Source organism: Meriones unguiculatus, chromosome 6 (genome assembly GCF_030254825.1).
Source record: "Meriones unguiculatus strain TT.TT164.6M chromosome 6, Bangor_MerUng_6.1, whole genome shotgun sequence".
NCBI lineage: Eukaryota > Metazoa > Chordata > Mammalia > Rodentia > Muridae > Meriones > Meriones unguiculatus.
The window spans coordinates 60,033,179-60,050,510 of NC_083354.1; the positions used below are offsets into that span (position 1 = coordinate 60,033,179).

At 47.1% G+C, this 17,332-nt stretch overlaps 1 protein-coding gene across 2 annotated transcripts in view; it reads right to left on the minus strand.

Moving 5' to 3' along the window:
* Positions 1-1,993: 1,993 nt before the first annotated feature.
* Positions 1,994-17,332, minus strand: part of Rasgrf1 (Ras protein specific guanine nucleotide releasing factor 1) — a 97,162-nt gene continuing 81,823 nt past the window's right edge. The window contains exons 24-28 of one of the 2 annotated variants that reach the window (XM_021638710.2): positions 16,354-16,551; positions 12,221-12,300; positions 8,914-9,031; positions 7,902-7,970; positions 1,994-3,324 (exon numbers count right to left, since the gene is read on the minus strand). In XM_021638710.2, coding sequence (XP_021494385.1) covers positions 3,232-3,324; positions 7,902-7,970; positions 8,914-9,031; positions 12,221-12,300; positions 16,354-16,551 — 558 coding nt within the window. In that variant the 3' untranslated portion in view covers positions 1,994-3,231. Of the gene's footprint in view, positions 3,325-7,901; positions 7,971-8,913; positions 9,032-10,711; positions 10,959-12,220; positions 12,301-16,353; positions 16,552-17,332 lie in introns of those variants that run through there. The other variant, XM_060385540.1, reaches the window with a different exon arrangement.

Below are 17,332 nucleotides of genomic sequence, written 5' to 3' on the forward strand. Positions count from 1 at the left end.
ATTGCAGTGGTGACCTTTCTTGGTACTGTGACTAACTCCATGACAGAAGGCAATTCAAGGGAGGAATGGCTTATTTGGTTCCTGGTTCGGGGGACATTCCTCATGGTGGGGAAGACATGGTGGCAGGAGTATGAGGCAGCTGGTTACCTCGCTCCCACAGTCAAGAAGGGAGGAGAGACTCTAGCTGTGAGCTGGCTGCCTCCTGTTCCCCTTATGTCTACTCATAGGCCAGCCCATGGAAATCCATGGTGGATTTAGGGTGCATTTAGGGTGGGTCTTCCTGCCTCATGTTGACCTTTCTGGAGATACTCTCCCTGATGTGGTTGGAGGTGAGTTTCCTTGGTGATCCTAAGAAAACCAAGTTGACAATGAAGATTAACAGCCACAGTGGTGAAGCTGAGAGTTAAAGCTAGGCTTTATCCTTTGGAGAATGTTCCCTCTTTACTCTGCCCTTGCTTTAGCCCCATCACTAAGGGGAGGGGGAAACACTCAGGGAGGAACTGAAGAGCAGATAGAGAGCCAGCTGGCTTCAGGTCCTGAAGGAGGTGGTCCCAGGAAGCAGCTCGTCTCATAGTGGGCCTTGTCTTACAGTAGGCCTTTCACCTGTGACTGATGGTGGCAGTTATGGGTGACAGTGAGGAGACTTCTGAGGTTGGCTGCTGGGCCCAGGACTCACACTGAAAAACCCATGTGGTGACCAGCTACCTCCTCTAGGGGGCAGTGCTCAGGCCTCGCCCATTGGTGGATCTGCTCATCTTTCCCTGTTTTATTCCTGGAGGCTTTGGAAGGTGCCATCCATATGTGCAGACATGATATTTCCCAAGGCTTGAGTGTTCTGCCCTTTGAAATTCTTTTCTGTGGGTTTCCATTTATTTCTCTCTCTCTCTCTCTCTGTGTGTGTGTGTGTGTGTGTGTGTGTGTATGTGTGCCTATGCACATGTAGTCAGAGGACAACTTAAACAAGTAAATCTTCTTCTTCTACCATGGGAGCCCCAGAGATTGAACTCAGGTGGTCAGGTTTGGCAGCAAGAGCAGCCTTTCTCTACCTGCTGAGCCGTGTTGCTATCCCTTTTCCAAGCTTCCCATGGCTTGATTTCTTCTTGATTTTCTCCTTCCCAGCAACTTGCACACCCTGTGCTAGCATTTCTCATACATGCTATTCTCCAATGCATCTGGGTCTTTCGGTATTCTTCTCCCTCTGCACGGCATATCCCTCCCCAGCCTTTCTTCCTGGTGGATCACCTTTTCTCAACTCTGACGCCTCTTATGTAACCCTATTACCCTCCTCAATATCATCACAGCACACTGGCCATTTTTTCTTGGCACCCTCTAAGGTACTGTCTGTGCCCATGTCTGCCAGTGTGGCTCTCGGTCTGTTTCTCTAGTCACCGAAAGACAGCTGTACCTTTCTTTCCTTCTTGCTCCCACTGAGAACATATGTCCTCTGTCCTTGTGCTTGACACACAGGGTGCTGTATCTCATTCTGAGGCTGGTTTGTAAGAAGCCCTGCAAATTTCTTCCTGAGACTTGGAGCAGCAGTCACCCTTGGGATGCAGCTGCTGTCTGGCAAGACACCCAAAGTCACTTAAAGATGCCACTGTGAATGATCCTGGTGACAGCCCCAGAGTAGCACCTGGCCAAGGCCAACTTCCAGCTCTGTCAGATGGTCATCTTGGTTATCCAGGCCGGCGCACCTTCATTGGACTCCAGCCCTTGCTCCTGTGTAAGACTGTAGTATAATGGGAGTCCCCCAGGGCCCATCAAACCCACAGAACTAGGGAAAGTAATGCAAATGGTTTTAAGCCATTAAGTTTCTGGGTGACTTGTTTTGGTTGCAGATGATGGGAGCAGTCAACCTCATCAGACCAAAGCAAGGATGACATCACTGTCTCGTGAGAGCTCTGGTGCTAGCCTGGGTGAGGAACAACACTCATCTAACTTTTTGGTTTTGTTGGGGGGTGGGGGAGCAAATGAAACCCATCAGAACTCACTGTTCACCCTGAGATAGAATAGATTTATTAGCAAGAGGTAATCAGGAAACATATATTTTTACAAAAAAATGGAAAGTTTTGTTTTCCAAACAAGCTGTAAGTTGAAATATTTTAGGGCTTGAAATAGAATTCTCATACCACTAGGTATTGCTTACAGCAAAAGTTGTCTGTCTGCTGTAGTGGAGCATGCCTGCCACTTCTGAGTGAGCCTGTATTCTTTCTACTGTACAGTGTAAAAAAAAATCATGGTAATATTCACAGAATAAGCACTAACTTACTATATTCCTGCTAGAAGGCATTTAGACAGGACTACAGTGTATGCAATAAAAACACTCGGTTATTGATTTCCTAATTCTACGTCGTGAGACTAATTACCACAAGGTATACAGACTCAGGGCATCTCAACATAAGCTCGGAGTGACTGTCAGGCAGCTGAAAGAGGAGAAGTGACTTTTGTGTGTGTGTGTGTGTGTGTGTTCCTGACCTCCAGTGGAGGCTGGGCAGAGGTCGGCCAGGGTCACCGCAACTTGGGTGTTAGGATTCCATTTTCCTAGAGAAGTTCGGGGGCCGTGTTCACTTCTACTGAGCCTGCTTTTCATGCTATCGGGTGTTAATCCTAGAGCAGAGAGCAACATGGTGCCAGTAGTGGTGGTGTTCGGTGTGAGGGGCGTGGTTCTCAGCGGAGAGGACTCCCTTCCAGCCAGGTTTACTGGGAGACAAATGGGGACTGTTGAGACCTGCGATTTTGGCTGAAGAAGCTGCTTTGGAAATCGGCATCACCGTCAGCAGGAAGGGGTGTCAAGGACTGGACTTGCAGGTATGGCTTCCCCCTCCCTCCTCCCCCTCCCCCCACCCAGTTATAACAACTACATGGAACATGCTGGGGAGGATGCCTGGGCGGCCCGAGCCGACCCAGGGGCCTGGGCTGGGAGGGACGAAGCAGGACTGGAGTTTGAGAGTTGTGTCAGGTGGGCTCTGTCTCCCCTTCTGATTGGAGTGAGGGCCTGGGAGAGCTGATGGGGGAGTACAGCTGTTGGAAGGAACAGGCTCCGCAGGGGGCGGGGCAGAGTCTGAGACAGTGCAGAAAGTCGTATTCCAGTTCTACAGGAATCTAAGAACAAGAACAGATTTGTATTCTTGGAGGAGCACATACTGAAGAAGAAATCCAGAGGAACCAAACGATTATGTACAATATCATATAGCAGATGTCCACGGGAGCGGCTGGGGCATGGGTACAGCTTCAGGTGGGGAGTTTTGGTTCTATTCGCAGAGAAGACTCGTAGAGACTTTCTTCGTCCATTACAAAGGATTGATCCAGCAAGTACTGAGTCACCTGAAATGAGAGGAAGGGGCAACAGAACTGCTGTGGACACTGTGTATCTTGTGAAAACTTTTCTTTTCCTTTTTTTTTTTTTTTTTTTTTTTGAGACAGGGTCTTACTTTATAGCTTGATCTGGTCTGGAGCTCACTGTTTAGCCCAGGTTAGCCTTGAACTTGAGACCATCCTTCTGTTTTAGTCTGCCAAATGTGGGACTACAGATGTATATCATCATGCCTAGTGGAACCAAATACTTTTGTAGGTTCAGGACATACATGTGTGAGACAGTGTTTTGGCCTCCTCTGTCCCCTGAAAGGGTCTTGGTATATGACAAGTCTAACTATAGCCTTGAACTCAGAATCCTTTGCCTCAGCTTCCCAAGTGCTGGCACCATCCTATACAACTGTGTTTTGTCTTTTTTTTTTTTCAAGACAGGATTTCTCTGTGTAGCCTTGCTGTCCTGGAATTCACTTTGTAGACCAGGCTGGCTTCAACTCACAGAAATCCACCTGCTTCTGCCTTGTGGGTGCTTGGATTAAAGGCGTGTGTCACCACACTGAGCATAACTTTTTAAAAGTTACATTTTAAGATTTATTTTGTGCATATGTTTCTGGAGTAGAACTACTGAGTTACATCCCATGCTCCTATGTTCTGTTAATAAACAGTCTTAACAGTAATAAGCCGCATGTGGTAAAGATTACCCTTGATTGATTTCCTTTTTCTTTTTTTTTTTCTTTTAGTTGATCCCTTGAGGAAATGTTTTGCTTAAACAAAGCAAACAACAGCCTGAAAAGGCCAGCAGTTGAATCTAAGTGGCAGGTGGGTGGGTGTTCACAATTCTTTCAATGCTGCAGTTTGAACATGTGGAAGCATTCACACATTAGGATTATGCGGTACTGTGAGACTCCTCTCAAGCCTGGCTAGCTGGGAGAAGGCTTGTGTGGGCTCCCATGGCTGAGCCTGAGGCAAAAGGCAAGTGTTAGAAATTGAGAATGGTCACCCTGGGAAATTCAGTTGCCTCCTGCCTGTCCACTCTACTCTTGATTCTTTTGCTGAGAGAGCAGAGCCGTGCATTCAAAGAGAGATCAGAGCTCTGGGCTTACAGGCATCCCCTGGGTCTACAGTTCATGTATTTGTCAGTTTTGAAGCAATCATGCCTTTCTCCCTCCATAGAAACCAAGAACAAGAAGGAAAAAGAAATGACACCCGTGTTCTGTGCCTGAAAGTCTAATGATGGCTGCTTTGGGAAAATCAAGCCTGTTGCTTTTGTCTTGGGAAACTGACTCTGCCACCACAAAGGTCAGAAGCAGCTGAATGCTGACTTTCAAGGGTGCCATGTTTTCATATACAGTGTGTGACACAATAGCATAGCTCCTCCAAATGCTGCTAAATTTAAATAGATAGTTATGTATTATTATTATTATTCCTCCCCCCTCTCTATGTGTGTAAATGTAGGTGTGAGCATGTAGAGGTCAGAGAACAACCTTCACTGTCTAACTGTGTCCTCTTTGGGTCTCTTCTTAGCTATGCACTGCTGTGTAGTCAGGCTAGTTGGCCTGTGAGGTGGTTTGAATAAAAATGGCCCCCATCTGTTGGGTGCGGTGGTGCAGACCTACAACCTCAGCACTGGGGAGGCAGACGTAGGCAGATCTCTGTGAGTTTGAAGACAGCCTTGCCTACAAATCTAGTCTACACAAGGCTACACGGAGTAACCCTGTCTCGACCCCCCCCCACAAAAACGGCCCCCATAGGCCCACAGGGAGTGGGACCATTAGGAGGGGTGGCCTGGCTGGAGTAGGTGTGGCCTTGTGGGAGGAGGCGTGTCACTAGGGGGTGGGCTTTGAGGTCTCAGAAGCTCAAGCCTGACACTCTGGAGTGTGCACTGTCACTTCCAGCTGCCTATGGATTTAGATTCAGAACTCTCAGCTCCCTCTCCAGAACCGCGTCTGCCTGCACGCCACCATGCTTCCCAACATGACGATGATGGACTAAACCTCAAAACTGTAAGCAAGCCCTAATTAAATGTTTTCCCTTATCAGAGTTGCTGCAGTCATGGTGTCTCTTCACAGCAATAAAAGCCTAAGACAGTCTGAGTGTCTGGAGATTTTCTCGTCTCTGATTCCCACTGTACACGCACAGTGCTTATGAACATGAACCTTGACTGGGTTTTATGGGCTCTGGGGATTTGAACTAAGGCTCTCATATTTACAGAGTAAATGATTTCTCCACTAGGCCTGTGGGTTTTCAACCATCCTAATGCTGTAAGTCTTTAATACAGTTTCTTCTGTTATGGTGACCCCCACCATAAAATTATTTTCATTGCTACTTTATAACTGTAACTTTCCTACTGCTGTGAATCACAATGCAAATATCTGTGTTTTCTGATTGGTCTTAGGTGATTCCTATGAGAGGGTTGTCTGCCCCCAAAGGGTCTGGGACCCACAGGTTGAGAACCACTGCCCTAAGCCATCTCCTCAGCCCTTAATATTCTTTTTAAATTATACACTAAATGATGTATGGCTGGGGACATAACTCAGCTGTCTATGAAGGTAATCCTAGCCCTCAGGAGGTTCTTTTTTTTTTTTTAAGTGCTGGATTTGGTAGGAGACAGAGGCAGGACAATCTCTATGACTTCAAGGCCAGGCTGGGTGACATATGGAGCTCCAGGCCAGGCAGGGCTTTGTAGGGAGACCTTGTCTTAAAAAACAAAACAAAACAAAACAAAAAAACAAAACAAAGTAACAGAGAGACCATACATACATCTTTGGGCTGGATCTTGTGTGTGTGCTTGAGTGTATGCATGCTTGAGTGTGTGCACATAAGTGTGTGTCTCTCTGTGTGTCTGATCTATTTTTTTCTTTTTGCTGCATGAGGTTGGATTGAACCCCAGGGCCTCAGTCATGCTAAGCAAGCATTCTGCCTGTCACTGATTGCTACTGTTGTACTGTGCTTTTTACATCTTTGTCTATTTCCCTCCATGAGGATACATGCTTATGTATTTTGGATACTGTGGTGGCCTGAGATAGTGCTGGGGCACAGTGCTCACCCTATAAACATATCTACTGAATGAACAAAGAGCAACATCCTAGGGGCCCACTTAGTTATCCACAGAGCTGTTCTATAGGGCAGAACAGAGCACAGCACAGAATTCACTTTTTGTTGTTGTTTTCTGAGACAGGGTCTCTCTTTTATGTAGCTCTGGCTGTCCTGGAACTCACTGTGTAGACCAGGTTGGCCTCAAGCTCACAGAAATCCATAAGCCTCTGCCTTCTGAGTGCTGGGATTAAAGGTGCGTGCCCTAATACCCAGCAACTTTTCTTTTCTTTTTTTTTTTTTTTCTGAGACAGGGTTTTGGGTAGTCCAGGTTGGCCTAAAATTTGCTACACAGCCAAGAATGTCCTGGAATTTCTGATCCTTCTTTTATCTTTCAAGTGTTGGGGCCCCGGCCATTATGCCTGGATTTATGCTGTGATCCAATGCAGGGCTTCATGCAGGCTAGGCAAGTACTCTACCAACATCCCCAACTTCAACACAAGATATATTTTCCAGCTTGGTTTGTAGCAGAGAGAGAGTAAAATGGGCTAGATGTCCCTCCACATGAAGGATTAGTGAGAGGAATGGAACTCTCTGCAGCTTTAAGCAAGGATAAGGCTACTGTGTCTCAGGAAGAGTGACTCCAGACACATGGGAAAACAGAACGATGCTGAGCAATGGGTGGCAGGTGACATTATGGTAGAAACTATGCTGTGTTTATGGACTGGCCCAGATACAGACTTGAGAAGCAGGATGCTCTTGTCTTTGGGAGGAAAACCTGTGACTGTGACTTGGAGTCATAGCACTTTTGAAAAAACAGAAGTGTCTGGGGCTAAGGATGTGGCTCGGTTTCCTGACTACCATCTGCGAAGTGCCGGGTTTGGGCTTCAGTGCCACACATAGGAGGATGGCGGTGCACACCTGCAGACCTAGCCCTTGGTAGGTGGAGGCTGGAGAATCACAAGTTCAAGGATGTCTTTGGCTACATATTGAATCTAAGGCCAGTATGGGCTGCATGAGACTTTGAAAGACAGCAATCAAGGGCCAGAAAGATGGTTCAGCTGGTAAAGGCACTGGTAAAATCCCTGAAATTTATATGGTAAAAGAAAAAAAAAACCCGACTCCTACAACTGGTCCTCATATTTACAAAGGTGCTGTGGTACACACACACACACACACACACACACACACACACACAGAGGGGGAGAGAGAGACAGACAGGCAGACAGGCAGATAGACAGACACACACACCTTATAAACCAAAAACCAAGCAAAATCGTTACTAATCAACCTAGCAAAGGGGATATTTGGAGCCACCTCTCCAGCCCTGTGGGAGAGTACGCATTGCTTTAAGCCACCCCATGGGATGTCAAATCAGGCTGTCAAGTAAGGACCAGCATGCTTCTGGCAAGGGAACAGGAATAGGGAAGGCATCCTGAAGGGAATGGAATTTTAAGGTGGACCCTGAGGATCCTGGAAGGTGCAAGGGAAGGAGCTTTGGGAAAGAGGAGAAGCCGGAGCAGACAGCACCACTGTGAAGGCGAATGTTGCTCTCTTACCTTTGCTTGGTGCTCGATTTTGTAGGCAGTCTGTTGAAACTGGCGAATCTCTCGGATAATATGGGAGATCTGCAGAAAGGCAGCGGAGGTTTAGACTGGTCTGCTCTCTCATGCTGCCTTGTAGATGGAAAGGGTCATTGCTAGCTATGTCTGAAGCCACACTACCTCGTGGAAAACACCTCAGGCTTTCTTTACACAGCCACCTGTTTCTGAGGTGAAACCTGTCTGTGTGGGATAAAGGTGCTAATGTGTGTATGCATGTGGTGTGTGTGTGTGTGTGTGTGTGTGATAAAGAGAACTCTATTAGTCAGGGCCACAGACGTCCCGACACTACTACAACCAAACCCCAGGCTGCCAGTCAAAGGGAAGGGCATGTGAGTGTTTTAATGTTCGAATGTCGGGACGAGAAGCATAAGGGCTTCCCTCCATCACAAAGATGGCACTCCTTGTTTATGTTTGAAAGAAACCCTTTTTATTAATGTGGAAGCCCATTTTAAAAGATGGGTGAAAATAGAGGCCCTGTGGTTGGAGTGAGAGAGAGACATGAAGTACTCTTCCTGTTCAGAGGAGTATCCTTGGATCCTCTCACCCCCATGTCCTGGATCTTTTGTGGCGGATCTGAAACTTGCTTTCTTGGGTGTTGTTGTTACAGAGTGATTTTTCTTTCATTCACAAAACAAGCATTTCTGTGGTTATTAAATCGTGAGATGTGAAGAAAGGGGTGGGCTTTGGGGTCAGGCCCAGCACTCAGAAACAGCTCTCCTTTTTGCATATGTGGGGGCCTTGAGCTGGGTCTTTTGTCCTTGCCCATTCTCCTTTGTAGGGCGGGGTGCTGGGGAAGTGGGAAAGGCAGGGAGCCCCGGGGCTAATGGCATTAGTGTCAGCCATGGTGTTTACTGGTGGTCTTCCATTGACTGGACTGACAGCAGGGACAGGCAGAACAGGTTGTGCTCAGGCAGGGGCCGTGTGGCTCAGTCTAGAGTTGTGCCTCCATCCTCACAGGGAAACATACCATCCTCATCTTGGAGAAGTTGACCAGGCCGTCCTCTGTGTAATTGGGTGTCCCCTCCTCGATGAAGGCCAAGTCGGTGAGGTACATCCCCAGGTAAGGGACACATGGTGGGTCACAACTTGGAAACAAATGGCATCCACAAAAGTTTTCACTTAAGGAAAGGAACTTCTGCTAAGAACAGAACATCCTGCATGCAGATTTTGCCTGGCTAGTGGCAAAGGAATTTCTAGGTACGAAGAATCACAGGGTACACACAGGCCTAGACTACCAGCCAGGCTAGAGGGTAGGATAGGCTGGGGGAAGGGGCCTCAGTTGTATCTCCTCCTTCTGTGACCCAAAATGCCTTTCTTTACTTCTCTGGCCTCTGGGCAGTGGAGTTTGCACAGCTGTTCCCAGCCCCCTTTCAGTTCACTGTTTTCCCCACTGTTACTCTGTGTTCAATTGCCTCAGGGAAGGCTACACCACCCACATCCAAGTTCCAGCAGTCATCACCCAGTGCAGCATCCCTAAGACCTGTCTTCTTTCCACCTAGGTATTCGAGCCAAAGCAGAAAGACCCTGGCCCTCTGACCACTTTCCTGGAAGTATCTTCTGGAAAGAGTGGGTGATTCTCGGGGTCTATGGTTACAAGAAATGAGACCCCTAGTATGAAGGACCAGGCCTCTGAGGTGTGGCTCTGGGCAGGGACTTGTGTCCCTTTACCATGGCAGCTTTTCTGGGAGGGTGCAGGGGGAGGAATAATGGGGTCTGTGATAAAGTGAGCAACCACAGCTCTTCCATTTCAGCAGCTGCAGGGGACTCCTGAGACAGTGCTCAGCGACCTCATCACAGCTCAGCACAAACATGACAGAGGAATTATTCCTCTGGCTGCCTGACACTCTTACCATGCTGGAGGAACGTATGTACACTCCTTGAACTAGTCCTGACTCTGTCTCCCCTGTGCTGGGATTAAAGGTGAGTCCCGTCACATCTGCTTTTTGCTTTGTTTTTGATTTTGATTTTTTGAGACTGGGTCTCTCTACATAGCCTGTCTCTCCTCACCATTACACCTGATTTTATTGGTGCTGGGGATCAAACCCAGTGCCTTTTGAAAGCTAAGCAAATACTCTACCAACTGAGGTACATCTCCAGGCCAAGATGTGCCATTTTAAACTGCCTAGAAGGTCATCAATAAAATAGTTATCTAGTAATATTGCTCTCAAACAAAGATAAAGCATTGTCCCACTCTTAAGAGTTAGTCCAAATGGGCCCACTAGTCGCCTGGACAGGAAAACACTTTTCAGGAAGCTCTTCCAGAGCTCTTTCAGAAAGCGTGTGAAGCCTACTTGATCATGTAATCCCTTTCTTGTTCACTCTCATGCCAATTTTAAACTCCATAATAAAATCTATATGTCTTCTACACTGCACTGTGAATCTTGCCTACATTCTTTTGATGGAGATCGATAGGACCAAGAAGCTGAGGAGAGTCTAGAGTAAGAGCCCAGTGACAACAGCTGAAAAAAGATTCCAAGGATGTATGAATGGGGCTGGGAACCCATACAGGAGAGCCACTACAGCACTCTTTAGATGGGTCACCATTTCTGCCTGAAGGTTATTATCAATTATCTTCTGCTTTTTTGTCTCTTTTCTGGTAAAACAGACTTCGCAGCATCACTGGACATGGTATGCTCTCCATCTCCGCAGGGCAGATCTGCCTTACATAAAGATCGTGGTTCCCAGAAGCCCCTTAAGCCCTCTGCCCTGTGCCACTGGCAGCAGAGGGTTCTAGGGGAGGCACTTACACAGGCATACAGATGACCTGAAAGGGAAGACAGTCAGGAGAGGGACTCAGACAGAATGGGAGCCACGAAGACAATTAGGTAGCAGTAGTGGCTGCAGTGGATGAGGAAGCCGTGTGAAGGAGGCAGATGGAGCAACGCCCAGAGGCAGACGGACAGTTGGTGAATGCACAGTGGGGCAGCTCCGTACAAGCACAGTCCACAGGGGCTCCTGGGAGCCCGGGCGGAGGAGAGACGGCCGGATAGCACAGATGGGTTCAACATCTGTCTGAGGACATAAACAGAGTGGAAATGGTCAAGGCAATGGCACACCGAGCTAGTGAAGGATGGACAAGAAGTAGGGCAGGAGGGAAACAAGAAGAGGAGGCAGGTGAGGCTGGCTGGGAAGAGGGAGTAAGGAGGGCATTCCAGCCAATGTCAAGGGCTGGAGGTGTTGGCTGCCCCACACCAATGTTCAGTGACCTCTATTGAAACTCTTATTGGCTATGGTCAAGAGGTCCCTTATGGAAAGGAGGAGAGTATTTCTTGAAGTTAGAGGGACCCAGCATTACCAAGGTCCAGTGAGGAGCCAGCCAGCCAGGAGTGAGACAGGGACAAATGAGGGTAAAGCCTAGCATGGATGCCTAAAGAAACCATCTCTAGGGAATAATAAAAACAATCTTTTCTTTTCAGAGTCCACATATCAGGAGTGTGCAGCCAAAGTCAGCTGCATCATGGCTTTCTTGTCAGAGGTAGCTGAATCTCATGAGACACTGCCCAAGGCAGACTGTAGACTGCTGGTCTTGGAGGCCAGCTCAGGTTAAATCCAGGCTTGAATGACACTGCCACATGACTTTGGCATGTTCTCCCTGTCTTTCATTTAGAAAGACAGGAGCTTGCCTTAGGGTCGAGGTGCACAATGTCTGGAGATGTTTCCAGAAGTCCCAAGTGGAGAGGTGTCATTAGCATCCCATGGACAAGGCCAAGGTGTGCCTACATATCCCACAATGCACAGGCAAGCTCCTAAACATAGAACCATCCTGGCCCAAGTGACAACAGTGCTGGGATTGAGAAACCCACTTCCCAGGCAGTATCTGTGGGGCTCAATGGCAACAGTCAGGGAGGTGACCTACAAACTGTAAGGTGAAGTTATCAACGACTGGTAAAACTATATTTCTTTGATTCTAAGATGCAGCTGTAAGTAATGTATGCACTCAACTTTGGTGAATTTCTTTATGGTAAACAGGGAACACAACTACATTAAATAAACTTACAGATATACTGGCTATTGAAGTTATTAAAATGGAAAATTGCATTTAAGCATCAAGAAATCTGGCACCAACTCTGTGTTAAACCACAGATAAGCTGCCTCTGACATTTCTCTGGTAGACAATGGAAAGCAAATCTGACCCACTGCTGGGTCTGAGGAGTCCACGGGTCTTATGGGTAGGCGAAGGGACAGGCAGACCTCCTGCTTTGACTGGATGTGGCATGAAGATGCCCCTGTAATGTGGGCTGTGATCTCAGACACAACAATGAAGCACCACTTACTTTTTCAGAGCTTCTCTGAGGTTCTTAAATCTGCCCTCTGATGACACAAGCTTTTGGAGCTTGTCAATCAAAGCTTTCGTCTAGAAGGAATCAGAAGCATTTACTGACATTCAACACACATCCAGGCCCCAAGCCCCAGGCTCTGGCCCGTGATCCACAAGCTGACCTCAGGGCTCCAGGCCACATTTGGATTTGGGGACTTTATGTGCCTGGCAACCTCACATATGTACTCTTTAGGAGTCAGGCTCCATCCCTGTCATAACTGCCTCTCTTCATATATATCTCCCAGAACACCAAAGTTAGTAAGGAACCTGGAAACCAGTGAGATCCTAAGAACTGGTGATGTAGAAGGACTTGCTGGGTGACTTGAGGGAGTATGCATTTAGAGCAAGAAATAACTAGTGTTTTCATGGTTGTGACTTTTTTTTTTTCCAGTTCTGGGGACTGAACCTGGGGCTTCTGACATATGAAGCAAGTGCCCTGTCACTGAGCTATACTGCAACCTTTATGATCATCCCAAGAGCTGGACCTAATGGAACTGACCATTTTTTCACACTGTCTCTTTGACAGGCAAGAATGAAATGCCATCCAAGGACAAGAACTGAGGAAAAAGATGGCAGAGGAACAGATCATCCAAAAAGGAAAGGCCTGAGTAAAAAGGATGAAACACTTGGTAAAGGGTGTATGAAATGATCATCTAGGCCAGGGCTACACCTGGCTAGGGCAGGGAATGGTCAGCTGGGTTTGACTGGCAAGGACAACTACATTCCCAGGAGAATACACTGCACTGGGTCTGTCTTTGTAATCCTTTCCATGTCTGGTCTACCAGATGTCTCCTTGAGATCCTCAGGTCCCTCATTTATAAAAGGATAGGAGGGATTAACTTTTCTTTTCCAGATCTGGCCCTCAAAATGCAGAATGGAGCTGAGAAACTATGCTGTCGATGATCATGCAATAGAAGACCAGGAGTCGTAACCAGCCCCAGAGGGACGTAGTCACAGGCCCCCACGTGTACAGTCACTGAACATGCTTCCACACTGATGGACGCTCTGTGTGCACCCTTTGAGGAGAAAGAGAGGATGAAGGCATTCATTGGTTTGGCTCCTTAGCTATAAGAAGAGGGAACGCTGGTGTTTAGACTGACCCTGCTCAAAGCACAAACACATTCTGATCCGCTGACAGAGACGCGAGGCAGTAGAACGTGTGACTCCGGGTTTCCTTTAGAATTGGCTGTTAGCACCCTGGCAAAGCCCGCATTCCTAGGCCAACCTCTGACAGGGTCAGGGTGACTACATGTACCAGAACTTCCCACAATGGTACTCTCCTGCCTTGTCCATGGAATGACCCAGGATGGATTCAGGTCAGATGTGGGGATTTAGCACCAGATCTGGGGCTTTCTCAGCCTCTGTCAACCAGCCTCAGCATGCACAAGAGCAAATCCCCATTTCTCAGATATTCCCTAAGGGCAATACTAGTTCAGATATGGTGGATTTTGGGAGACAGATACCCATATTTTGAGGCCATTACCATGTAGTCAGACTCTGTGTGTGTGTGTGTGTGTGTGTGTGTGTGTGTGATTTGTGGATGTATGTGGAGGTGAGAGGAAGTGCCTCAGGAGTCCTCCTTCTACCATGGCTCTGGGTATTGAACTCAGGCTTGCACTTTACTCACTTTATCTACCAAGCCATCTCACTGGTCCTACACAGGCTATTTCTGATGCGTGGGAATCAACTGTGGCTTTGAGAAGTGCACAAATTGATTCTTTCCTTAAGCCTGCTGTGTACATAGGTCATCTCTGGGTGGCCACTCTCTATCCAGGATAGAGTTTGGGACACCACGGAATTTTCCCATTGTGTTCTGCTTTGAAAACCATGTCATATGCTTAGGCTGGGCTAGGAGCTTCCATCTTCTAATGCTCCCTGGGGTGTTAGGCTTTCTGGCTGAGTACCCCTTTTCAGTGGGCAGAAAAGGGGGAAGCTTTAGAGATGTCACTGGAATTAGGGAACAAGCAAAGAGTCTGCCTCAGGAGCACTGTCAAGAAGAAAGATGCTTCTGTGGCCTTCAAAACACCTTTCTGTCCTGTTTATCGATCAGAAGACATCAAATGACAAAGAATGTTTCCTCCCAAAGGGGCTAAGACATTTTGGGAGCTGAAGGCAGGCTTTTGTCCCTGTAGATACAACCTCCCTGGGATGGGAACCACAAGTACATCACTCATGGTTGCTGTCTCACAGAGCCACATGAGACACTTCCTCAAGGGACAGAGATTGTTTGAAAGATGACGGGAAGGGAACTGAAAGCAGAAAGGAGAAACATTGGGCTGACATACCAAAAAAAGTGATCAAAAACAAGACTGTGTTTTAAGATCTTGAAATGTGGCCATCTTGGTGGGGCATAGGAGTCCACAGGCTACTTGCAGAAAGATAATGAACCTTGTTTTGTTGGTAGGGCCATGGACAAGACCTTCCAGAAGCCATCAGAGCCATCAGCACAGTGTAGATACTTAGCTACTGCATGAGCAGAAAGGCCGGAGAAGCCAGCCAGTTCAGCCTACCATCAAAAGTTGAGGCCTGGGTGTGTTTCCTGAGGCATCTTTATTTTTATTAGACCAGGCCTGCTGCCTCCTGGTTCTGAGTGATGCTCTAGAATACAGGCCAGGCTGCATCCACTGACCACTAACTGCTTTTGTTTTAGACTCTCATGGAAAACAATGGAAGATTTCAAAATGGCCACAATCTGTCCCCACACTCTCAACTCCATGAGGATGGTGATGCTGAAGAAATATAGCCAAGAAATACAGCATGTGTATTCTAGGAAATGTCTAGTGGGATAGGAAGTGAAGCCTGGAAAAGGTGCCGTCATCCAACAGTACTAGGGAGGGCGGAGTAAGATACTGAACCAGAATGAGCTTCCTCGTCTAAACCTTGACAAGCCATACTGACTCAGAAGACAGGACTTCTGCAGGGCCTTGTTCACCCCCTTACTTTAGTTTATAACAGCATGTGCCTGTGTGGCCAGCTGTCCCTCAAGCTCCCAGTTTCTATTCCTTCCTGGAGTTGTTAACAGTAAAAACATCTCCCATGGCCCCAATCTTGACCTGGGCATCCAATGTGCCAATAAAGAAGAGGCTCAGTGTTACTGAGATGTGAGGGTGTGGTCCTATAGACTCTGAAGCTTGTCTGCAATCAGGGACTAGAGTGTCTGGAAAGCAGAGAAGGACAGAAGATGGGCACATCCTAAATCTTTCCTTATTTGGATGCTTAGCTAAGTGGGAAGATTTATGGAGCTGATGCTTGCTAGTGGGTAAGATCACAACCTGCTGCTGGCTCAAGGAAGATGATGAGAAACAGGTGATAAAGAGAAAAATGAAACAGAACTAGAGTGCAAATTTAGAGGGCTGAAGATGGGACAGGCAGGCTCCTTAGCGATGCTGGGTCCTGCAAGGCTCTCTCAGTTGAAATACCAGAGATACCGCTGTCATATTACAGGTGCCTTTAGAGGTCCACTTATCCCTGGTGATGCTTGTCTATTCTTCTGCAGACATGTGAACCAGGGTTGGGGCACCTACTGAGTTCACCAAGGAAGTGCCTCATGGTGTACTCTGTTAGAGGGAGCTCTTCTTATGAGCTACCCCTCATGGGCCTTCTTCACAGAACTTTATTGCCCAAGAAGATTCATCTTATGCTTTTTTTTTAGAAATCATGTTCCAGATGAATAGAGATCAAATTTAGATTTTAGGATTACCAATTATCCAGTAGGTTGTACAGATCCAGTGGCCAGATGGCTGGTAGAATTGCAATCTGAGGAGAGAATACCTTAGCCACCCTCCAAATCTTGCCTGGGAGCCTGATAATGTTACTACTCTTGTCCCAAAGAAAGAAGAAGGGTGTTAGTGCCACGTATTGCTGCCTCACAGCTCCCAATGTGGGGTCTTAATTGCCCAAGTAGGAACTGAAGTTCCACAGGTCCATGGCCACATCTGTGGGCCTGACATGTGTTCCTATCTGACGTGATTTTCCTGGAACTGTGAATCCTCAGCTCAGTTCTCCATTCACACCCATGGATCTGGTCTTCCCGCCCCCAATCCCAGCCCAGGCCCATATCTGGCAGCAGTGCCAGCCTCCTGCCCGCACCTGTTTAGAAACTTTGAGCCATGTCTTTTTGAGTCGGAAGATTGCGCTGCGGTTCATGGAGGAAGTGATCTCTAGCACGGCATTGTAGTTGTGTAGGCAGCGGCATATGTCGGCCACAGCCACCCACTTCTCAATGGCGTTCACCCTTGCATTGATGTCCTCATTTCGGATAATTTCTGAAGCAATCAAGTTACTAATCTTTAAGCCAATGCAATAAGATAGGAAAAAAGTAAGAGGAATAAATATTGCAAAGTTAATAAATCATTATTTGCAGATACAATTTCGTGTCAAAAATCCCCAAACAACGAACTGAAAATTGATCAATATTAAAAGGAGACATTTTCCTATACGTTAGTAATGGTCTATTTACAAATACAAAGAAGCTGAATGTGGTGGCATGCATCCGTAACCCTAGCACTTGTGAGGAATAAGCAGGAGGATTCCAGGTTTGAGAGCAGCCTGGGACATAGTAAGACGTTACTTCAATAAAACCAAACAAAAACAAACAAGCAAAAAATATAATGACAAAGATTTTACCACTAAAATAACAAGAGAGCTGTGAATTACCTTGGAATTTATGTTAATAAGAATAGCATAGGGTGTTGCATGGGAAAAAAGTTATCAAATGGTAGTGTAAGTACCATGTTTTCATAACTAACCCACGAGTTCAGTGTAAATCAATTAAGTTTCCAGTGGGAATTGCTTCAGAACTGGACAGAGTGGCTCTAAAGTTCATGGGGAAGAACGAAGAGTTATGACAAGCCTGGGTCAGAGGGAAATTCCCATCACTTTCTTTTCTGAAGTAGGACACACACTTGGTGTCACATATGTAGTAGACTTCCTTGGAATCCTGCACCCTGCCAACAATCACATTCACACAAACAACTCATGTGTGAGTCAGAACTGGAGTGGCTAAGTGGGTTGGGCCCAAACATCAGGGACCCAGAACTGCAAGGTGCTGGGAGTCTGGAAAGATCCA